The sequence below is a fragment of the Taudactylus pleione genome, unplaced genomic scaffold (assembly GCF_031769625.1).
Source record: "Taudactylus pleione unplaced genomic scaffold, aTauple2 ptg000540l, whole genome shotgun sequence".
NCBI lineage: Eukaryota > Metazoa > Chordata > Amphibia > Anura > Myobatrachidae > Taudactylus > Taudactylus pleione.
In genome coordinates, this window is record NW_028284942.1 from 1,300,467 (window position 1) to 1,326,099 (window position 25,633).

General features: G+C 44.3%; 2 protein-coding genes across 2 annotated transcripts in view; one reads left to right on the forward strand and one right to left on the reverse strand.

Annotated features, from left to right (window-relative positions):
- LOC148500910 (uncharacterized) overlaps window positions 1–25,633 on the reverse strand; it is a 542,640-nt gene that overhangs the window by 506,125 nt on the left and 10,882 nt on the right. Inside the window, 4 exon segments of the mRNA XM_088451185.1 lie at window positions 21,624–21,848; window positions 22,014–22,111; window positions 22,213–22,291; window positions 22,414–22,584. Coding sequence (XP_088307311.1) covers window positions 21,624–21,848; window positions 22,014–22,111; window positions 22,213–22,291; window positions 22,414–22,584 — 573 coding nt within the window.
- Window positions 1–25,633, forward strand: part of LOC148500914 (uncharacterized) — a 243,827-nt gene that overhangs the window by 178,415 nt on the left and 39,779 nt on the right. The gene's annotated exons all lie outside the window — the stretch shown is intronic.

A 25,633-nucleotide genomic window follows, 5' to 3' on the forward strand; every position in this document is an offset into this window, starting at 1 on the left:
ATACAGAACCTCTCACAGTCTTGTCATTTACATCTCAGGAATATTTCCAAGATCAGACCCTTTCTTACCCAGGATGCTACCAAAACCCTCATACATTCACTGGTCATCTCCAGATTGGACTACTGTAACCTATCTGGCCTCCCCAATTCCCATCTCTCTCCTCTCCAGTCTGTCCTCAATGCTGCTGCTTGGCTCATTTTCCTCTCCAAATGCTCATCTGCCTCTGCTCTCCTACAAGTCCTCCATTGGCTCCCCCTCCCTTTCAGAATCCAATTAAAGGTTCTCACACTCACTTATAAAGCCCTCACCCATTCCTCTCCCATTTACATATCTGATCTCATCTCCCTTCACTCTCCTGTCCGCCCTCTTTGTTCACTTAATACACACCACCTTTCATGCCAATTGATTACTTCCTCCCACTCCCACCTCCAAGACTTTACCCGTGCTGCTCCCTACCTTTCCAACTCCCTCCCTCTCCCCATCAGACTCTGCACCTCTCTACAATCATTCAGACAAGCTCTTAAGACCCACTACTTCATTAAAGCCTTCCAGCTCTCATCCTAACTTGCTGCTACATCTTCCTTCCTCCCTGTCTGCCCCATCTGTGTCACTCTGTTGTATAGCTATGTTTATTATCCATGTCCGTGTCCTGCCTTGTATTGTATTGTGTCACTGGTTACTTATTTGTTTATGTACTTTTTAAGGTGCTGTGGAACACTTGTGGTGCCATATAAATAAATGATAATAATAGTAATACCTATCTAATTGCTGTTTCACTGTTTGTTTTTCTGTTTCCACCTCCTCTTTGCTCAGTTGTAGTACCGCAAGGCTCAGTCTTAGGTCCTCTGCTTTTCTCATCTATACCACCTCATGGCAAACTAATCAGCTCTTTCGGATTTCAGTATCATCTATGCAGACGATACTCAAATCTACCTATCCTCCCCAGATTTGTCACCATCTGTGCTGGTCCTTGTCACTAAATGTTTTTCTGCCATTTCATCTTGGATGTCATCTCACCACCTCAAACTTAACATTTCCAAAACAGAATGATATTTCCATCGGCCAATAGTAGTTATCTGCTATCTCTAGCACTGTTGCTAACTCGACAATCAACCCCACAAACTCACTGTCCAGGTGTCATCATTGACTCTGAACTATCCTTTCTTCCCCACATTTAATCTGTCTCAAAATTATGTTACATACATCTAAAAAACGTGTCCAAAATTAATCCATAAAAAATAAACTATGGAAACTGCAGGTATTCAGTATTAACTGAAAGCTCCAATGATCCTGGCACTTGTGGTCGTAAAAATAAAATAAAATAAAAAATATAATAAAATAATAAAAATGAAAATATGTAAAAAAATAGAATATATTAATTACATATAAAATGGTCTCTTATAGCAATGCCGCTGGACTAGATGTCAGATGCCAATCTGACACGATGTATAAGACCAGAAACAAAAGGGCGCGCTATTGCTAATGGGTGACTACTACATTTTGCATATTTGAATGATCCAAATAAGTAGGTTCTCTGGTTCATATTACACATTTAGTCACAAGAACCTCACATAACTAATAAATGTATCAGATCAAATAAGTAACAATATATTCATACAAGCTGCTACCTATAAGAATCTCTCTTGAAATTAAAATATCAGTAAACAGGAAAGTGGAAGCAATACTGATCCATTATATAAGAGAGTATATAGGGCCTGATTCAGAGCCGGACGCTATTTGCGGTCGTTCGTCCAGAAAATAGGGGTGGCTATTCAAATGAACCATTCGCTCTTTGCGGTCTCTTCACGCCTCTATGTCTGAATGAGCAAACAAAACTTGCGGTAGTTTTTTGAAAAATACGCCACCTGGCCGCTCACATCCTACGTCATGTCCGCTATTTATTAGATTAATCGAGTACATCGACCAGCGTATGAACTGCTCGCTATTCTTGTGGTTGGTTTTTGCTACCACAATCTTGCGAGCAGTTCTGGATATAAAATAACCCAGTGACGTGGTCAATGACGCTGCTGTATTATGCACACCCTTAAAACGCCCGTTTTGACCTTTAAGCACGCTTGCGTTCGGATCTCCACTCCCCGTTTTCAAGCACCTTCCCCTGTTACCACCCACATACGCCTCCTCCTGTCACTCAAAATAGCAGGCATTCGCTATTTAGCGAACAAACGAATTTCGGCCGCACTGACTGGTTCGCGCATGCGTATTAGATCCGTACGCATGCGCAGTTGGGCAAACATCGCTCGGAGCGAATGAGCGGCCGCTTACGAGCGGCTCTGAATCAGGCCCATAGTCTCTGCTTTATATATACTTGTGTGCAAATCAGATGGTGCACTTGCTGCTCACCGCTATTCCAATAGTCAGAAATATAAAGTGAATCCTCTTAGCTGAGAATCCACTTTTATAGGAGAGTTAAACCCTATAGGATCGATACCTGTGTAAATCCTCTGATCACTGGCCAGTGCATACTTACAATTTTATCCAGTACCCTCAAGTCCAGGAATAAAGTATAAAACGGAGGAGATTTATTTATCCTATTTTTTCCATCTAATAACACTGTTAACATGAACTGGCAACAGTGTCTGGTATTTATTATGTATTTGGCAAGAGTGTTGCACATCAGCACGGATCTGACATTGGTAGAAAAAATTCAATCCTGTTTATCCTCAATGTGTTAGTGATTTACATTTTAATGTATATTTTATATTGATTTGTTTGTATTTTTTTTGTTTTAATTTATGCAATTACCTATTCTAAAATTCTGTCTTTTTATTATTGATTATTCTTCCCTTTATAATTATTGATTTTATTAATTTTATTTGGTCTACTATTTGTATATTTGTTTTAAAACATTTTCACTCCAGTGGTTCATTTAGGACCTCCTATATTATTTATTACTCACTTGTGTTTAATATGGCCTTTATAAATACAATTTAGCCTAGATTGCTGACCCTGCTTAGTGATGGGTAAATTATATTTGCATTTTCTTCTTCAATGTCCATAGTCTCCACAGAGAGACCTTGGGGTATAGGTTGGAAACCAAATCCAGGCACCACGCAGTTAAAACTTTCAGTTCCTAGGATGCATTAGGTCCACTCTCCCTATAACTCCGCCCCTGAGCCAGAGGCACCTCAGTATGTAAGTAGCCAAAGGCAGGAGGAGGAAAGAGAGAGAGATAAAAGACTGGAACACTCGAGAATCACACTCACAGAGAAGGAGACGGGAAACTGGTGACTAGTAACACAGTCCATATGAAGCCAGGTGCGTCAGGGCGGGTGCGGATGTCCCAAAGTAGTCCTTTTAAGGGTGGGGATGCTCCTGTGCTAAGAGAAGAAACTGGTGCCAAAGGAAGCAGCCTGAGCGGCAAAGGTATCAAATGCATAGAACCTTACAAAGGTCTGGGTGGAAGACCACATGGCTGCCTTGCAAGGCTGAATAGCCAAGGCGCCACCGCAAGCCATCCATGAGGGCCCACAGACCGAGTAGAATAAGTATTAACAGAAACCGGAACAGGAGGGCCTTCCTGTGTGTAGGCACCTGAGAAAGTCATACGAAGCCATCTAGCCAATGTTTGTTTATTGGCAGGCCATCCTTTCCTGTGAAATCCATAGATCACAAATGAGGAGTCTGATTTCCAGAAGGAACTGGTATGGTCCACATAAACCCTGAGAGCACGGACCACAACCAATAAGGCCTCACCAGCCGATAGGAATGGTGACTGAAATGCCGGTACAGTAAGTTCCCGAATAATATGGAACCAAAAAACCAATTTAGGAAGAAATGCAGGGCGAGTGCGACTCACAGCCCTGCCTAGGTGAAATATCCAGAAGAGGGGGCCACAGTAGAATGCTCCCAATTCCGATACTGTCCTGGCAGATGCAAAAGCCAGAATATATATAATGGGAGGTGCTACCTGTTGTCTCAACAGGTAGCACCTCCCATTATATATATTTTATTGTAGGCACAGAAACAAACAGATCACAGGTGCACAACTCCAAATTACTGATTATATATATACATTATGCAATAACATTTGCAATCAATAGAGGCTTTTAGCATAATCATGGCCAAGGTTATGGGCCTATCCACCATATCCAGGTAACCTCTGTACTAGGGTTCAAATCCAGAGCACAGGATACCCCAAAACCAGCTCAGCCAAGCCACCCCAGGGCATTGCTCTAAGGAGAAAAGTGAAGTATGAAGTAAGAAAGATAAGAGCTGCTGCATATATAGGATAGAAAAGTAAAAATACAAATACAATAAAAACAAACAGTAAAGTGTTAAAATGTGCAAAAAATGAATAATGTGTTATAATGCGATGTCATGACGCAGCCCAACCAAAGCAATCCAGGGGACCCACGCCCCAAAAATCAACCCAAAGCTGCACAACAGTATATAAATTTGTCGGACTTACCTGACTTGTGCAGTCACAATGCCAGAATACCTGCTTAGAACCCCTTATACATGGACACATGCACCCGCCCCTCTGCACATTCCCCAGCTTAGGTGTGAGGACTGGAGGAGGATGCTGGGAATTGTCGCTGGAACCATCTATGGTAAATCGTCTCCACATTTTCTCTGATGACAACTTAGATACTTTTACCAATGTCTATATTACAGTAAGAATTGGACATGAAGAAACCATTGATAGTGCTGATGAATATATTGGTGACAATATATGAAATTTTAAACATTGGTTATGAAATATCAGTGTGTTCTGATGTCTCTGCACAGGACTCTTCATGGCTGCGGCAGGACTGGCTGAGCTAACCCACCACCTAGTAATGGTAGGCTGGCTGTTACTGTGCTTCATATTCAGCAGTGATCACACACTGCTCCACCATCTGTGACCCCCATGTGACTGTTCTGACAGACTCTGAGCTTAGCCAATCAGCAGTGCCCTCCATCATTGCCAGGCAGAGCAGCTCTGTAGTGACATGAGTGTTACCGTGACATCATAGACACCTGGCCGCCTCCCAAGCTGCGTGTCTGGTGGAAGAGTCTCTGGAGTAAGTGGGTGATGGCCAGGCCGTGGGAGTCAGTCCCAGTGAGCCAACATCAGAAATATGTCACATGGTGAAGCATTGCAACCTCAGCCTTGGGTAAACCATTGAACATTGGAACCAAGCCATCGATGGTGTGATCTGGCCACATGTATAATGCTGACATGAGAATGATGACATTAGCCATGCTGATAGTCAAAATGTAGATCTGTAGAAAGTCACCATATTCTCCCTGGTGGCCCAACAGCTACTTACCTGCTCCTGATGGCTGCAGCAGCTTCTGGGTCCCGGTGGTCATGTGACTTCACACCTGGCATCCTCCATATAGTGCCTAAATCTACCCTTTCACAGCCTAACCCAATGCTCCCCACAGTTTAACCCTAACCCCCATAGCCTAACCCTAAACCCTCACAGCTTAACCCTACCCCCTCACAGCCTAACCCTATCCCCCAAAGCTTAACCATATCCCCTCACAGCCTAACAGTACCCCCTCACAGCTTAACCCTAACCCCTCAGATTCACCGTATCCCACCAAAGCCTAAGCCTTCCACCCACAGCCTAACCCTAACCCCCCACAGTCTCACACCCACAGCCTAACCTGTTATTATAGTGTCCTGTATAGACAATTAAATTCTAGGCATTGTCCTCAGAAGCATATGAATAACAGTAATATTGCCATATATTTTTATTCTATGCAATCCCAATACCATATTCCTACCCCAATAGTGCAAACGTTATTCATAGCACATTTTTTTTTTAAATTAAAGATATTATATCTTCAATGTTTAAATATACTGCTGTTACACTGAAAAATATTCATTACCCATTATCATTAAGGATAAAATGAGTACAGGGAGTGTGTGTGTGTATGTATGCATGTATGTGCTGTAATAGGATAGGGGTAGGAGGGCCCCTCCTTCGTTAGATGGACACCTCCAAACATAGCTGCCAGGAAACAACACACCAGTCCAGGGTTTTCGTGCAAGCTAGCCACAGCTAGCTTTTATTGTGTAGTATAAAAATGTAAAACAAAAATAAGTCTTAGCCCATCTGGGCACTAACTAGACAATAAATTTCCTCTCTCAAAGTGGTAGAGCCTACTGCCTTAACCGTCAACACAGGCATATGCACAGTACTTACAAGTGGTACATCACAGTGTCTCTGAACAAGCCTGACTGCCTGCTCTCCCAGGTATGCCTTTGGTAAGGTCTGTTAGTGGGACTGCAATGGTGGCAAAATTGGGTTCCCTGTCAATCCAGCCTTATAGATGTAGTCCAACACTGCTTGTACTCTGGGTAAGTGAGACTGCCAATGAAGACTATAGATGATTACATCATCTAGATAGGCAGCAGCATACTGTCTATGGGGCCTTAGAATTGTATCAATTGTGAGATCCTGTTTAAATCTCTTTACGGCTGTTGAAGTCACATGGACGCACCTTGTGTATGGCGATATGCAAATGTGGATGCACAGTGTACGCAACGTGTGATGCATATGCAATACCTTCCCTTATTGTAACACCACCAACATGCATAATAGTCGCTATCTTCGTATCAAAACACAATGTGAATTACAGTGCAATATATATATATATCACAGTATAATAATCTTATGTGAAAACAAGTGAACACACACACACCAGTTTCTGTGGTCCAACACGCAAAGGTAAATATTGCATTAAAAGGATATAACATTATTATCACAAGTTATACAGTGGTACAAAATAATTCAGTAAAAAAGGTCAGAGTTACTAACCAGTATACATACGTTTGCATGAGCTCCCTGGATCCAGAGTACAGTCGTCACCAGATGACTGGTAGAATACAGCTACTACTCTCTGGACCAGGGGAGCCTAATTTACACAGTTAAATTATGGGTGTGTATAATAGCAGACTGTGTCTTCTTCCATTGGTTCAGGGGCAGGATGTTTCCAGTTCACTGGGGGTCATTGGTTGGTTCAAACAGTGGGCGATGCCTAGGCTGAGGATGCTGTTGCAGATCTTCACCTCTGGGTTCCCTCCGAAAAGGTAGTTCAAATCAACCATTGTTATATGCTATATTAAACATAAATCCGGTATTGCTAATATCTGCTTGCCGCACTGTGCAACAATCTATTCGCAACCACCGGCTTACTTCTAATACAATTCTGTACATTATGACCCCAAACACAATGTTAACATGTGGTCCCGTCCCTGGACTATATGTATAGCTGGTTTTCTTCTCTTTAATACATTTGTACTTTGGGGTAAACCGTTGGTTGTATGTGTGACTACTATGTGTAAATTATTGAGTAAGAGGCAGGTTTGTATTGCGTGAGCCACGAAAGCCAGGATATATATATAATACATTGGACATGTCACTATTAATTCTAATATAAATGTCTGATCTGTACTATATACACATCTTGAATACAACTTATAGTAAAATGTACAGATAATGGCATGCACAAGGTGTGTTAAATAAAATGCTGTCAGGAGCTACAATTAAAGATCTGCATATCCTTAGCATTTTGTATGTTATCTGACCTTCTTGTTGGTTTTCTGCAGACCAGAGACAATTACAGTACAGGGTCTATTTGATCACCAACAAATTCCAATTGTCCAAGCTAACAATTGAAGCAAACATACGGTATTTACACTCCCAATCATTCCAAGGTCTATTTTAAAAGTTTTGGACAGAACAATCTGATATTGTGTTTTAGGCCAATTTGAAATGTAAACTGGGATTTTGTTAAAGTCTGGGATATAAGACATATTTTGTAGTGTATTTAATATTTTTGACTTCGACACCATCATCCTCTGAAAGCAGGTGCCCCATGTAAGTCAAATGGTAACATCTTGTATTGGAACAACCCTTCTGGTGCAGAAATCCACCCTAGGCATTGGATAGGCATCGAACTTTGACACATTATTCAACTTACAGAAATCATTACAGAAGCACAAACTCCCATCAGGCTTTGGAATAAGCACAATGGGACTTGACCACTCACTATGTGAATCTTCAATTACACCCAACTCTAAAATTTTTGTAATTACTTTGGACACTGATTCGCGTTGAGCTTCTGGTAATCTATAGGGCTTTAGGTTCATCTTAACCCCTGAGTTAGTGATTATGTTATATGACTGTGGTTTTACCTGGCATGTCTGAAAACAAAACCCTGTAACTTATAAGAAAATCTTTAGTCTCCTGCTGTTGAAAAGTTGATAGGGTTTCAGCTATTGTTAATTCGGGAACCAAGGCCCTGGGTTTACTGGAGGGACCAGGACGGCTGACATAGCTGCTATATCCTTCCAGGGTTTTAAAAGATTGACATGGTATATCTGTTCTGGCTTTCTTTTCCCAGGCTGGTAAACTTTATAATTAACCTCCCCAACTTTTTCTAGGATTTCAAAGGGTCCTTGTCATTTAGCCAAAAGTTTTCTTTCTACTGTGGGAACCAAAACAGCACTCTGTCCCCAGGAGCAAATACACGTAACTGGGCATTGCGATTGTACACCTGCTGCTGGGCCTGTTCCAAGTGCTCTCTCACTATCGGCACCACTGCATCAATTCTTTCCTGCATTTGAGAAACATGTTCAATAACTTTTATATGGACTTGACTGCCCCTCCCATTTCTCTTTGGCAATATCCAGTAATCCCCTTGGATGTCTCCCATGCAACACATCAAAAGGTGAAAACCCTGTGGAGGATTGGGGGAACCTCTCTTATGGTCAGCAATAAATAAGGTAATAAATAATCCCAATCTCTTCCATATTTATCCACCACTTTCTTTAACATATTTCTTAAAGTTTTGTTAAACATCTCCACTAACCCATCAGTCTGCAGGTGAGGTTCTTAACTGAGTAATTTTAAACAGGTGCATAACTCATGATTTTTTACATAAAGGGGGTACATTGGTCAGAGGATATCCTTAGGTATTCCCAACCTGCTAAAGACATGGACTAAGGACCCGATTCAGACTTGGGAATAGAGAGAGGCATTGCACTTAACTGTGAACCTGAACAAACCATATTGCAATGCAAGGGGTGTAAATACATAAATTTTTTTGCATATGGGGTAAATACTGGCTGCTTTTACATGTAGCCCACAAATACTGCACAGCTTTATTATTACTCTACAATTTAGATGTCAGTTTGGAAACACTCCTCCCAAATTTAAATCTTTCTGCACATTTTAAATCTGCCTCACCTGCCGTGCAGCATAGTTTCACCAAGATGATCAGTTGAGAGAGAGATATCTCACTCTATTCCCAACTCTGAATCAGGCCCTTAGTCTCTAGCAATGGTCTTTATTGATGTATTGTGCTTCTGGGTATCTGGTTGCATAATCCATTATCATCAAAATATATTGATGGCCTTGGGCAGATTTCATTAGAGGTTCAACTAAATCCATCCATTCTTTCAAACACAACCTCAATAATGGGCAATAGGACAAGGGCACTTTTAAAATGTGGCCTTGGAGCATGATAGTGACATTCAGGGCAGGATGCACAATATTCAGATACCTCTTTATGAACTCCGGGCCAGGAAAACATCTGTAAAATTCGCTCAGTGTTTTTTTCTACCCCTAGGTGACCTGCAGTTATGTGACCATGAGCCAGGTCTAACACCGTTCTTCTATGTTATCTTTGGGTGTAGGTTTAAAGCAAAATCTGGCTTTACCTAAGCATCTGCCGATGCCATCACCATGGATTTTACAGGATACAAGTTGATGTCCAAAACAACAAATTGGTGTCTGTCATTTTACATTTCAAACATAAACTTTTCCCGTTGCTGCAATTTTCAGTGTGTATGCCCACATTCTCCACCACTTGTCATAGGATCGGGGTAAGAGGTCCCTCTCCTGCGGTAGATGGACACCTCCAGCCACACAGCAGCCAGGAAACATCACCGCAGCTCATTTTTATTGTGCACTTTACCAGTGATTCTATTACAAAGATTTATATACATTCTAGGTGACAGACACTGTGTATATAACACATAAACCATATATTCACTGTGATTTAGAACTACCTCCAATTGTTAGTTCAATCGGTTTTATTAACATTTTCATCATACAAACAGAATATAATACTGAGAACAATAGCCATGTATGCCATATTAAATAACAAGTACAAATATCTTTGATCCCTGTTATAAGAAAGGGAAATGTCCAGTCACACAAAACAGCATGCCCACCATTAGAGTAAGCAAGAAAACATAGACAATTATACACTCTGATGCCAAAATAGGCAGGGATCACAATAATTACAGTATATATACACTTATATTGCCTATACAAAGGGACCATTAATAACTCACTACAATAAATCAAAGTATAAAAGAAAGGAGGGATAACAATAGGAAAACACATAAGAATAGAGGGGAGGGAAGATTTGTACCCAATCCATATATGCGTATTTAATAGAAAAAAAAAAACACTACAGAATTAGTAACCATATAAACAACACGCTATTCTTACTACATGGAATGGCACACTATGGGCCTGATTCAGAGCCAGACGCGCTGACCAGAGCGCTCGCTCTGAATCAGGGCCCTCCTACCTAAAATTGGAGCGGCCTCTTGGACGCTCGCATAGCTGTGGGTTACCACCCACAGCTTATGCGAGCGTCCATGATGGTGGTCGCGATGGTCAAGACCATCGTGACCATCGGGCTTGCAACGAGACCCTGCGGTAGGGTCTCGCTGCCGCAAGCCCTGGAGTGATTTTGGCTCTATCAGAGCCAAAATCACTCCCACTGAATCACTAGTGATGTCAGTGGGGCCGGACCCAGACGGTGGGCGTTCCCATGGGAACGCCTCCGTCTGTCAGCCACGTCCCCGGCACCTCCATCAAAGGGGGAGTGCTATCACTCACTATCGACAGCACGCCCCCTTTGGTGCGAGACCCCCAGCGACGGATTCCCCGTCGCTCGCTGGGTCTCGCGCATGCGCACTTAGGCACCATCGACCTGCTTGCGAGCGTACAGCGCTCGTGAGCAGGTCAGAATCAGGCCCTATGTCTATAAGAATATATGATGTTCCATAATGCATATATATAAAATGTTCTACAGTATCTTGGAATTCTGAAAATAAGAGAACTCAATGAGGAGTATTATGTGAGTCTGCCGAGAGCTGCCTATATAGGTACCATCTGTGCTCTGAGTATGATGTGTCTGCCGAGAGCTGCCTATATAGGTACCAATCTGTGGTCTCAGAGTATGATGTGGGTCTACTGAGAGCTGCCTACATAGATACCCATCTGTGCTCTTAGAGCATGATTCCAGTTTGCCGAGAGCAGCCTATATAGGTACCAATCTGTGCTCTCAAAGATCTTTAAAATTTGGGCTTGGGATGCAGAGTCTAGAGACTCAATATAATAGCACCTTTGTTTATAAAATTTTCCACTCCCTTGTTAATATCTGGGAACGTGTCTCTTCTATCAAAATATAATAGCTGGATTAGCTTCAGTTTAACCTCTGAAATAGACAGAGAGGATGATTTCATCCAATGATCATCATCTTCTGTGCTACTGTTACTATAATCATAAGCAGCGGAATCAACTGTTTCCTATTAAGGTTTAAATCCCAATTTGAGAAATCTGAACAAATACAGCTTCTGGGTCTGGGTTTACTGAGATGGAACAAGTTAATAATTTATGCCAAAACTTTATAATTTTCCTGCAATCCCACATGCAATGCAAGAATCCTGCAGATAACATATGACATTTTGGGCTTTCTGCGGCATAGACTGTACTGAAATGGGGTCTTTGAGTAGGAGAGATAGGCACTGAGAATTATCTGAATATGTACTTGTAAGTAAGAAGAATCCAATATTCGTAGAGTCAATATTTGCAGCGCCATTGGCAACACACTAGCTGGGCTCACCTGTACAGAGCGGTCTCCCTGGCTCCAAATGGTGCAGAACCTTTTCTCATATATGTACACACACAGTGGTAGAAGTGGGGTGCTATGACATTCTGCCGCTTCATATTTGCCACAGAAGAGAATGTACCGACGCTGGGATGGAGTATGGTATCCCAGCCTTGGAACAGCAGCTGCATTGTCTGGAGATGTGTCCCGCTGGGGACACATCTTGATTGGTGGTGGTGCTGGTACGGAGCTGGAAGCATCAGATCCCAGCTGCACTACAGGTTAAAGAAAGCACTGGCAGACCAGCCAAAGGCAGCTTGCAGACTGCCAGCCAATGAGAAGCTGCCAAGTGGCAGCTTCTCATTGCCTCACTGCCAGCACAGGATTTAAAAAGTCTCCCCTTCTTTTGATTGGCAGCCCGAGCCGGGATTGGCTGGCGGCTGGTCCTGACTGTAAGCTGCAGTGCAGCTGGGAAGCAATGCTCCCGGCATTTTCAGCATCGAGAGGTCAGAGGAAATCAGAGAGAGGGAAGGGAATCTGTTAGAGAGTGGGGTAAACAGGGGGAATTAGAGAGGTACACAGGCAGTTAGTGGTATAGGGTGTGAGAGGGAATCAGTTAGAGAGAAGGGCAGGGGGTGATAAAGGGAAGCAGGCAGAGAGAAGTTTGTGATGAGAGGTGTAATGGAAGTAGGAGCTGAAAGGAGGGAGAGATTCAATTCTTCATACCCCAACCTCTAAATTCGGGTCCTGGTGACGGCGGAGTGCGTCGGGGACAACTTTAATCAAGCGAGCCTGTTCTGGGCCTTCCACTGGATGGAATTGGACATCACATAATTTGGATGAAAACTTCAGAGTGTAACTTTGTATCCCAGAAGACATACTAGGGGGTTAGGGTCCCGGTCGGACCTCTCGGTGTACGCTGGGCAGAACTTTGACTCAGAGAGTCTGTTCTGGATCTGCCACTGGATGGATTTGGATGACATCACATATTAAAACTTATATATATATATATATATATATATATTAGCTGAATGGTAGATGTATATTCACACATACATACACATATGGATAAAAGAGTTCTGGTCTATCCAGATCACCTCCTGAGGTATAGATGGCGAAATCTGTCACCGTCCCTGGGAGTGTTCATATTAAATATAGCACATTTTAATGCATCTTTATTAAGCCATACATTAATTATTGTTTAGATTTCCCTAATGCAGTACACCCTCCTCTTTTTATATTAATGACACACATCCCAATTATCTGCAGATGGATAACTGCAAATGTTAAATTACTGTGTGATTGGAGGGTTGCTACAACCTTATTTTGTATCAGCTCATAGAAATGCTTTTCTCCTGTGTGACAGCTGATGTCTAATAAGGTTCATTTTAGGTTTAAAACATTTTCCACACTCAGACCATGGAAATGGCCTCTCACCTGTGTGTCTTCTCTTATGTATAACAAGTTGTGATTTCCGTGTAAAACATTTCCCACACTTAGAGCTTGGAAATGGATTTTCGCCTGTGTGGTGTCTAACAAGTTGTGATTTCCGTGTAAATTATTTCCCACACTCTGGAAATGGCCTCTCACCTGTGTGACTTCTCTGATGTCTAACAAGTTGTGATTTTCGTGCAAAACATTTCCCACACTCAGAACATGGAAATGGTTTCTCACCTGTGTGTCTTCTCTGATGTCTAACAAGGATCGATTTCTGTGTAAAACATTTTCCACACTCACAGCATGGAAATGGCCTCTCACCTGTGTGACTTCTCTGATGTGCAACAAGAGATGATTTTCGTGTAAAATATTTCCCACACACAGAACATGGAAATGGTTTTTCACCTGTGTGACATTTCCAATGTGTAACAAGATGTGATTTGTTTGTAAAACATTTCCCACACTCAGAGCATGGAAATGGTTTCTCACCTGTGTGACTTCTCTGATGTATAACAAGCACTGATTTCTGTGGAAAACATTTCCCACACACAGAACAGGGAAATATTTTAATAGGTGTATAAGCTGTACTACGTGTAACAAAAATTGGGGTATCAGGAGAACGTTGGTTACAATTAGAGTGAACAGATGCTATATCTGCACTGTGAGGTACTGGATGTATATTTAATGTAACCGGATTATCTCCTGGAGATTCCTGTGTGATGTTATCTTCTGTTTTAATATCTGTAGGCAAGAAGGGATCTCTCTCCAAGGCATTCCTGCTTGTGCGTCCATCTGCTGGAAATACAATAACTGTATTATTATTAATCACAGCTCTTTATATAGCACAGACATACTGAGAAGAGCTTTATATAGCACAGACCTAATGAGAAGAGCTTTATATAGCACAGACACACTGAGAAGCACTTTATATAGCACAGACACACTGAGAAGCACTTTATATAGCACCGACACACTGAGAAGCACTTTATATAGCACAGACACACTGAGAAGCACTTTATATAGCTCAGACATACTGAGAAGCACATTATATAGCACCGACACACTGAGAAGCACTTTATATAGCACAGACACACTGAGAAGCACTTTATATAGCACAGACACACTGAGAAGCACTTTATATAGCACAGACACACCGAGAAGCATTTTATATAGCACAGACCTACTGAGAAGCATTTTATATAGCACAGACATACTGAGCAGCACTTTATATAGCACAGACATACTGAGAAGCACATTATATAGCACAGACATATTGAGAAGCACTTTATATAGCACAGACACACTGAGAAGCACTTTATATTGCACAGACATACTGAGATTCACTTACAATCTATATTCCCTACCACATGGACATACATATACATACAAAAAACTGGAACACTCAATAACCATACTCACAGAAATGGGAGACGGAAAACCGGTGACCAGCCACACAGCCCATTTGAAGCCAGGTGCGTCAGGGCGGGCGCCCTGTGGACCCTATGGACTTCGTAGAAACAGAGATAACAAAGGTAAGTTCTTACCATATCTCTTGTTTTCTACTTCAGGGTCCACAGGGTTGACCTTGGGGATGTCCCAAAATAGTTCAACCAAGGGTGGGGACGCTCCTGTGCTGAGAGGAGAATCCGTCGCCAAAAAGGAAGCATCCTGAGAGGCACAGGAAACCAATGCCTAAAACCTTAAAGAAGGTGTGGACAGAAGACCACGTGGCCACCTAGTAAAGCAAAACAGCAGAGGCGCCACAGCGAGCCGCCCACGAGGGTTACATGGCCCGAGAAAAAACAAGCATCAACAACAGAAAGGCCTACCCATGGGTAGGCCCCTGAGGAAGATATACGAGGCCATCCAGCCAACATTTGGTTATAGGCCGGCCATCCTTCCCTGTGAAAACCAGAAATCTCAGACCACCAATAAGGAGTCCGATTTCCGTAAGGAACTTGAACGGATCACATAAATCCAAAGAGGCCGGACCACAGTCAATGAGGCCACACAAGCCGAGAGGACTGGGGACTGAATGGCCGTACCATAAGTTCCAGAATAATATGGAACCTAAAAACCACATTAAGAAGAAACATAGGGCGAGAGCAACTCACATCCTGACATGATGCCCTCCAGAAGAGGGAGCCACATGAGAACGTTCCCAATTCAGACACTCTCCTGGTTGATATAAACACTCTGAGAGAAAGAGAGAGCCTAAGCAATAGACCATGTAATGGCTATCACAACCAGCGGTTCCATCGACTGTCCCCGGAGGGAACGAAGAACCACTACTAACTCCCAAGGAGTCCCTAGGGAGGACAAATGGAGGCATAATCCAGAAAACACACCAAAGGATGAACTGGATACCAGAGTGGAGCAATTCCATACCTTAACCATACTGACAGTGTAGAGATCCGCACTGTCAGGAAGGCCAGGCCAAGGGTGAAACCCAAGCCAGCTGGAAGGAATGCCAGAATATCTGGAAATCCTGGACACCGGAGGATCGTATCGACAGGTACGATACCATAAGAATTATGTATGCCACAGTCTGTGGTAGATCCCAGCAAAGTCTGGCCTATCTGCTCTAAACATCTCAATGAAGACAGAGCCAGGGAAGCCCTAGGACCACAGTAGGGGCGCAGTCAAAGACAAACGATCCAGGTCCAGGGAAAAACAAGGACCCTGAGACAACAGGTCCGGATAGTGAAGCAGTAGGAACGGAGCATCGATGAGGAGACACCGAAAATCTTACTACCAGTGATGTCTGAGACGAACTGGAGCCACCAGAAGGAAAGCCCCTCCGTCTCGAATTAAACTTCCGAAGACCTCGAGGAAGAAGGGAGACCAGAGGACACAGGTACACAAAGTGGAAGGACCACTTCACTGACAAAGAGTCACTGAAGGTAGCTTCAGTACTCCTAGAGCTGGACTGTAACACCGGTAGTGTGTGATAGAGTCAAAAGGCCATGAGGATCAATCACCTCAGGGAGGCTCCCTCTGCTCACCAGGAGTTGAAACCTCTCTTGGAGAAGAGACTAGTCCCCGGGATGCACGTCATGACGGCTGACGAAGCCCGCTTCCCAATGGAGAGCTCCCGGAATGAACACTGCAGAGTTGGCCAGGAGAAGACCCTTGGACTATGTCAGAATGTATGACATTCCTGTCATTGCCACCCAACTACCAGTGTTGCCTAGATGGAAGCCACTGTTGTGACACTGTCGGACTGAACCTATTCAGGTTTACCGTGACATATGGGTTAGGCCAGAGTGAAGGCCCAAGACAGCCTAAAGTTCCAACAAGTTAAGTGGCAGGGCGGAAGCGACAAACGTCCAACTGCCCCGAAACGAATGCGGACCAGACACTGTCTGTAGCAAAGAATACCCTGGACGAGATGGCCATAGCCAACCGGACAGAGACCGACTCGCCTCCGGAGAGAGCATCATCATTCGAACAACGATCCGATGGAAAAAACTCGATCCATCTGGAGGGGAGTCAATTATGGCAAGGCCTGGAATGGAACTGAGCACATTCCACCCTACCAAAAGGTAGACACTCTGGTAGACCGCGCATCACAAAGAGTAATGACATATGTCGACTGCGTAGACATCCGCACACTCCAAGTTGAAGAGTGGAAATCTTGTCTTACGCCAGAAAAATTCTCAGATTCTTAGAATCCAGCAGTGCTCCCAGATGAAGAATATCCTGTGAGGGATGCAGGGAGGACTGTTTCTCCGTTGACTAATTATCTGTGCCGAGAAGAAGCCACAGTTATCCTGACCTGGCGGTAAAGTACCTCGGTGATCCTGCTAAAAGCAGGAGGCCGTCCAGATAAAGGAGCATTCGGATACACTGAACAGGTGAACTGTCAGAAAATCCATAAAGCTGGTAAACCCCGGTAGAGCTGAGGACAGTCCCCTTGCAAGTGTTGTTGTGGCACAGCAAACCTGAACCCATGCTGATGAGAGGGGGCTCTGTATGTACCCGTAGGTACGTATCCTGAATACTCAGATATACCATAAAGTCCCCAGGTTCCAAACCTCGGATGATGGAGCATGGAGGATTCCAACTGAGTCCAGGCACCCTTGGAAACTGATTCAGGGATTTCAGACAGAGTATAGGCAAATGAGGACCAGTCGGTCACTGCCCCAGAAAGAAAGTAGAACAACCAGTCCCTCGCTGAGATAGTGAGGCTGGCCGAAAAAGCTCTGCTTACCGCAAAGACTGTATAGCTTTCTGGGTTTGTAAGGCCCTGATCGGGTCTGAAGAAGGGCCCGTGTAACAACGCCTGTGAGGAGGCCGCCCGAGCAATGAGAGGCCGTTGAGAATCAGTATCTCACTCTGGAATCCCCCAGATGTAGACCTGTCCTGTCAGGCTGAAGGTTTATCCTCAGGTGTAGAAGCAGGGTCGTCTGGAAGTCCAGGACTGCTCGGTACTGGATATGGTGGCCCCCGTGGAGCCTAGGAAAAAACAGGCCTATAGACTGACCCTGAGGACAAAAAGACTTAACAGAGTTAGTCCGAATATAGTGGGAGTAGCTAAAGACGGTATCTCTCCATTAGTGATACTGCCAATGATGCAACAATCTTGTCAAGGTCAGGACCAAACAAGATCTTCCCCATGGAAGGAGTCTGCACCTCTGCTTTCCCATAACGCAGCCATAGGGTATTCCGGCGGATACAGGGTCTCATTCAGAGCCGCTCGTAAGCGGCCGCTCGTTCGTTCCGAGCGATGTTCGCACATCTGCGCATGCGTATGGGTTTTAGTACGCATGCGCGAACCAGTCAGTGCGGTCGAAAATCGTGTGCTCGCAATATAGCGAATGCCTGCTAATTTGATTGACAGGATGAGGCGTTTGTGGGTGGTAACAGGGGAAGGTGCTTGAAAATGGGGAGTGGAGATCCGAACGCAGGCGTGCCAAACGGTCAAAACGGGCGTTTTATGGGTGTGCATAATTAACAAAGCAGCATCATCGACCACGTCAGTTGGGTGACTTTTAGCCAGAACTGCTCGCATGATTGCGGTAGGAAAATCCAACCACAAGAATAGCGAGCAGTTCATTCGCCTTTCGATGTACTCGATTAATCTAATAAATAGAGGAGATGACGTATGATGCGAGCGGCCAGGGGGCGTTTTTTACAAAAAAACGTCCGCATGTTTTGTTCGCTCGTTCAGACATAGAGGCGTCAACAGACCACAAAGAGCGAACGGTCAATTTAAATAGCCAGCCCCTTTTTCTGGACGAGCGAGCGCAAATAGCGTCCGGCTCTGAATCAGACCCACAGTCGTGGCCGAAACCCTGAAAGTTAGAAGACCGGCATCCAATGTAGGTAATCCCACATATGACAACTGCATATTTTATGTGAGCGGCAAAAGACATTTGAACCCCAGACGTGTTGGAGGGGAAAAACGTTACAAATGCATCAGCCCAGTATGCAACAGTATTAACCAACCATGCGATGGCCATGGTAGGACGGGCAACAGGCCCTGAAAACGAGTACATTGATTTCAGGCAAAGTTACCACCTACGGATCCGTAAAATCCGTCCAGGCCGGGATGGGAGTCATATTAATGCCTGTAACCCGACGATTAACATACAAATCCACTCCAGAAGGAGGTTTCTATTACTTGTGAGGACCCTCAGGGAATGGGAAACAGGAGGCCTTTGTGATCCCTCGTATCTGGCGACAGCCAGACTCCCGCCATGAGATCCACCCGCTGGGCAGAAACGGGGAATGTATGATACAGGTGCAGGATCGACATTCTCTATATCCAGAATGAACCTGGCTACCAGCCCCAAAGCAGGGATAATTATACTTGAAATCGGCTCCCCCCATGAGAGAGGGAAAGAGCCCAATACATCATCCAGTTCACGGCAGAGCCACTGGGAAGTAACCACAGGGCGTATATCACGCCATTTAGTATTTCGTAGAAAACAACATCCACCAGGGTGGCCGTTGTGGTAATCCCTGCAAGGGGAATGACCGTTGTGGTACCAGAGGTAATTCATGTACTGTGAAAAACCCCGGCAGGGAGCGATAGTCTGTGACACAGGGGTAAAGTGCAAGAAACTGCGAGATACCCAGAGTTGAAAAGGGCAGTATGGTGAAGTAACCCTAAGCGAGTTACGACAATGGGCCCCTTTCTGAGTCAAATCCTCCGCACTAATACCTGCAGGCCCTGACTTGCAGGATAGCAATAATGGGTGCAGTATCGTGTGCAATCTCCTGGTCAGATATATCTGACTATCTTGACGGAAATATTAAGCAGCGCCATACCGGTCCTGACTGACGCTAAGATTAGCTGCAGGGACCCATTATCAGCGTATGCAACACACAGTTCCATCTAAAATATGGCAACGTGCAGCACGCAGCAGTATGTGACCAACCTCACAAATATTAACAAGTATATATATGTGAGGTCTCAGAACCACCCCAGGTACACCTGTATTAGGGCAGATAGTAAAGAAAAGGGATAGATATACACTGACAGGTGAGAGAAAAAGTACAGACAGTCAGCACTAGCATAAGTCACATACAATGCAGAAAAATATATATACATACATTTGCATGACATATAATATACTGCACAATGTCGCTACATTCAACTGCCCAGATTCAGTGTCTGGGAAGGCTATAGCGCTGTGTACACTCATCCAAATGGCCAGGTACGCAGGGGGACTGGGCTCACTATTATCCTAGGAGTTCTGCAGCACCACAGAGAGAGAATGGCCGCTGGAGACCACAGAAGAAGAGTGGCCCGCGGAGGAAGCAGCTCAGCGACGCCAGACTGTAGTATTGAAAGGCGCGCTGAACTGAGGGGAGGAGCCGCTAGACAGGGAAGGATTCCTCCCCTGGCTAGCAAATTAACCCCCCGGGATACCGGCTCCCGCTGCCGCTATAATCCCTGGTGGTCTAGTGGACACGCGAGGTATGCCTCCATGGATGGGGAGCCCGCCGCCACCACTAGCGCCTCCGGTCGTCCCCAGAGCTCAAAGTTTTAACTGCGTGGTGCCCGGATTTGGTTCCCAACCTATACCCCAAGGTCAACCCTGTGGGCCCCCTATGGACCCTGAAGTAGAAATGCACATTCTACAATTAAGACTCTTGAACAGATAAAATATTGGTAGAAAATGGCACAAGCACATTATCAGCACATGTCATAGACCCAGCACCAGGGACAGGCAGATGGCACATCACCAATGTATATATCTCCTCCCAAATGCAGACTTTGCTGGGTAACGCTCCCTAGAAATCATCACAGAGCAGGAAGCCCTTAATTAGCCAGTGATGTTTGTGAACCACAATATCCATCTACACCTCCCTCACACATACACATGGGAAACTTGTGGGCTAATTACCAACAACTGCATCCACACTACACAAAGTAGTAAGAGGATACATATGTAGCAAAAGCAGCTTCTATATTAGGGGTGGGCAATTAGCGGCCCCCAGCTGTTGTAGAACTACACATTCCAGCATGCCTTGCCACAGTTTTGCTATTTGGCCATGCTAAAAGTATTGCAAGGCATGCTGGGATCTGTAGTTCAACAACAGCTGGAGAGCCGGATATTGACCACACCCGACCTCTGGTCATCTTCAGGGAGAGTAGCCCCAGTAGACAGAGCAACACAGAATGATGATGGCACAGAGCGGGGGAGGCAGCAGGACTCGGTAGGGGAATAGCGCAGGGCACAGAACTGGGAGGCAGCAGGGCTGGGTAGGGGAATGGTGACCAGTCTGCAACAGAAAGTGTGGGGAGGAGACTGGTCAGATCTCTGGGCTGGTAACACAGTGACATGATGTGAGGGGGAGAGCAGGAGTATAATAGGGGCTGATGGCTCCTGATGTATGAGATACACCAGAGAGTGTAGGGAGGAGACTTGTCAGATCTCTGGGCTGGTAACACACAGTGACATGATGTGATGGGGAGAGCAGGAGTATAATAGGGGCTGATGGCTCCTGATGTATGAGATACACCAGAGAGTGTGGGGAGGAGACTGGTCAGATCTCTGGGCTGGTAACACACAGTGACATGATGTGAGGGGGAGAACAGGAGTATAATAGGGGCTGATGGCTCCTGGCTCCACACTGGGCAGATACATGTATCTCATTAGATTGTACTAACAGAAGAGAATGTAGCAGTGACTGAGCAAGGAGAATATGTGTCTCTTTTCTGTAGTAAGTGTTTATTACTCACCTGTGCTGATATCTGTAGGTATTTCCTCCTCTTTACACTGCTGATCACACATCATATACGTCTCTTCTTCTCCCTCTATATCTTCATCCCTCATATCAGTCACATGCGTCTCTTCTTCTGCCTCATTATCAGTCACATACGTCTCTTCTTTTCCCTCTATATGTTCTGCCTTCATATCAGTCACATATGTCTCTTCCTTTACCTCGATATGTTCTGCCTTCATATCAGTTACATACGTCTCTTCTTCTACCTCTATATCTTCTGCCTCATTATCAGTCACATATGTCTCTTCTTCTCCCTCTATATCTTCTGCCTTATTATCAGTCACATATGTCTTGTCTTCACCCTCTACATAATTTGTCATAATATTAATCAGATCTTCATCCTAATTAAATCAGAGAATACAAAATTGCATAAAGTGTGATGTCATTATTTGACATTATACAGTATAATATCAATATATAAAAAACAGTAACTATAGTATGTTGGTGATACCCTATATCTCACCTACCTGATGCTCCTGTGGAATCCTGTGATTCTTCTCTGTACAATCCTGGAAATAAAGAGGACGGGAACATCTCTCTGGGGTATTTCTGTTACCCGTTCTATCTGTAGGAGACATACAGTGACTGAGTACATTGTACAATATATATGTGATTATCAGATGATACCTGCCCTCCCTTGTTCAATAAATGACAGTCTCCTCTTACCCAGTGATGTGAGGGGCCGGTGAGCCTCCATCATCACGTCCTTGTACTGCTCCTTGTGTTCCTCTATATACTCCCCCTCCTGCATGGAGATATGGACAGTGAAATCCTGACACCTTATAGGAACCTGACACACATAATGATAGTCATCACCCTGCCACATCCCCTGGTGTTACTGTATAATGTCCTATTCTCAGCAGTCACCTTCTTGTTAGAGAGTTCCAGGATCTTCTGGTCATTGTATCTCTCATGTATCAGTGAGTGAGGTGGAGGCACCGTGATGGGGCTCTGGGTCCTGCTCAGTCCTCCTGAAACGCGGGTACAGCTGCTGGGTGTCTCACACTCACCGGATGTCTTCTTCACTACTGTGTAATTCTGTGTATTGGAGGAGACATCAATGAGACGGCCAATTAAACTCCACCTAAAAGGGGGCTGTTTATTCAGGTGATAACTTTGCATAATATACAAGAACACTATTTCACAATGAAAAGTCTTGTAACTCTCCTATATATAGGAAAATGTAAAATATATAGTATATCCTGCAGCTTCGACATCTGTGTTTCAGTGAGAAAAATAAAATAACATAATGCGAGCAATGTACTAAATCCCAACTCCAGGGAGGACTGTGGGACTGATACTAATATCTGAGAGTGTCTCTCTGCTGCTAGATTATTACTATAGATATATGTGATGTTACTGTGACACTCCCAGATCCCCTCACCTCCCCAGTCATGTCCCTGTATTATTACTATAGATATAAGTGATGACAATGTGACACCCCCAGATCCCCTCACCTCCCCAGTCATGTCCCTGTATTATTACTATAGATATAAGTGATGACAATGTGACACTCCCAGATCCTCTCACCTCCCCAGTCATGTCCCTGTATTATTACTATAGATATAAGTGATGACAATGTGACACTCCCAGATCCTCTCACCTCCCCAGTCATGTCCCTCTATTATTACTATAGATATAATTGATGACAATGTGACACCCCCAGATCCCCTCACCTCCCCAGTCATGTCCCTGTATTATTACTATAGATATAATTGATGACAATGTGACACCCCCAGATCCCCTCACCTCCCCAGTCATGTCCCTATATTACTATAGATATAAGTGATGTCACTGTGACACTCCCAGATCCCCTCACCTCCCCAGTCATGTCCTTGTATTATTACTATAGATGTAAGTGATGTCACTGTGATACTCCCAGATCCACTCACCTCCCCAGTCAGGTCCCTGTATTATTACTATAGATATAAGTGATGTCACTGTGACACTCCCAGATCCCCTCACCTCCCCAGCCATGTCCCTATATTATTACTATAGATATAAGTGATGTCACTGTGACACTCCCAGATCCCCTCACCTCCCCAGCCATGTCCCTATATTACTATAGATATAAGTGATGTCACTGTGACACTCCCAGATCCCCTCACCTCCCCAGTCATGTCCCTGTATTATTACTATAGATATAAATGATATCACTGTGACACTCCCAGATCCCCTCACCTCCCCAGTCATGTCCCTGTATTATTACTATAGATATAAGTGATGTCACTGTGACACTCCCAGACCCCCTCACCTCCCCAGTCATGTCCCTGTATTATTACTATAGATATAAGTGATGACAATGTGACACTCCCAGATCCTCTCACCTCCCCAGTCATGTCCCTGTATTATTACTATAGATATAATTGATGACAATGTGACACCCCCAGATCCCCTCACCTCCCCAGTCATGTCCCTGTATTATTACTATAGATATAAGTGATGTCACTGTGACACTCCCAGATCCCCTCACCTCCCCAGTCATGTCCCTGTATTATTACTATAGATATAAGTGATGTCACTGTGACACTCCCAGATCCTCTCACCTCCCCAGTCATGTCCCTGTATTATTACTATAGATATAAGTGACGTCACTGTGACACTCCCAGATCCCCTCACCTCCCCAGTCATGTCCCTGTATTATTACTATAGATATAAGTGATGTCACTGTGACACTCCCAGATCCCTTCACCTCCCCATTCATGTCCCTGTATTATTACTATAGATATAAGTGATGCCACTGTGATACTCCGAGAGCCTCTCACCTCCCCAATCATGTCCATGTATTATTACTATAGATATAAGTGATGACAATGTGACACCCCCAGATCCCCTCACCTCCCCAGTCATGTCCCTGTATTATTACTATAGATATAAGTGATGACAATGTGACACCCCCAGATCCCCTCACCTCCCCAGTCATGTCCCTGTATTATTACTATAGATATAAGTGATGACAATGTGACACTCCCAGATCCTCTCACCTCCCCAGTCATGTCCCTGTATTATTACTATAGATATAATTGATGACAATGTGACACCCCCAGATCCCCTCACCTCCCCAGTCATGTCCCTGTATTATTACTATAGATATAAGTGATGACAATGTGACACTCCCAGATCCCCTCACCTCCCCAGTCATGCCCCTGTATTATTACTATAGATATAAGTGATGTCACTGTGACACTCCCAGATCCTCTCACCTCCCCAGTCATGTCCCTGTATTATTACTATAGATATAAGTGATGACAATGTGACACCCCCAGACCCTCTCACCTCCCCAGTCATGTCCCTGTATTATTACTATAGATATAAGTGATGACAATGTGACACCCCCAGATCCCCTCACCTCCCCAGTCATGTCCCTGTATTAGTACTATAGATATAAGTGATGTCACAGTGACACTCCCAGATCCTCTCACCTCCCCAGTCATGTCCCTGTATTATTACTATAGATATAAGTGATGACATTGTGACACTCCAAGATCCCCTCACCTCCCCAGTCATGTCCCTGTATTATTACTATAGATATAAGTGATGACATTGTGACACTCCAAGATCCCCTCACCTCCCCAGTCATGTCCCTGTATTATTACTATAGACATAAGTGATGTCACTGTGACACCCCCAGATCCCCTCACCTCCCCAGTCATGTCCCTGTATTATTACTATAGATATAAGTGATGTCACTGTGACACTCCCAGACCCTCTCACCTCCCCAGTCATGTCCCTGTATTATTACTATAGATATAAGTGATGTCACTGTGACACTCCCAGATCCCCTCACCTCCCCAGTCATGTCCCTGTATTATTACTATAGATATAAGTGATGTCACTGTGACACTCCCAGATCCCCTCACCTCCCAGTCATGTCCCTGTATTATTACTATAGATATAAGTGATGTCACTGTGACACTCCCAGATCCCCTCACCTCCCCAGTCATGTCCCTGTATTATTACTATAGATATAAGTGATGTCACTGTGACACTCCCAGATCCCCTCACCTCCCCAGTCATGTCCCTGTATTATTACTATAGATATAAGTGATGTCACTGTGACACTCCCAGATCCCTTCACCTCCCCATT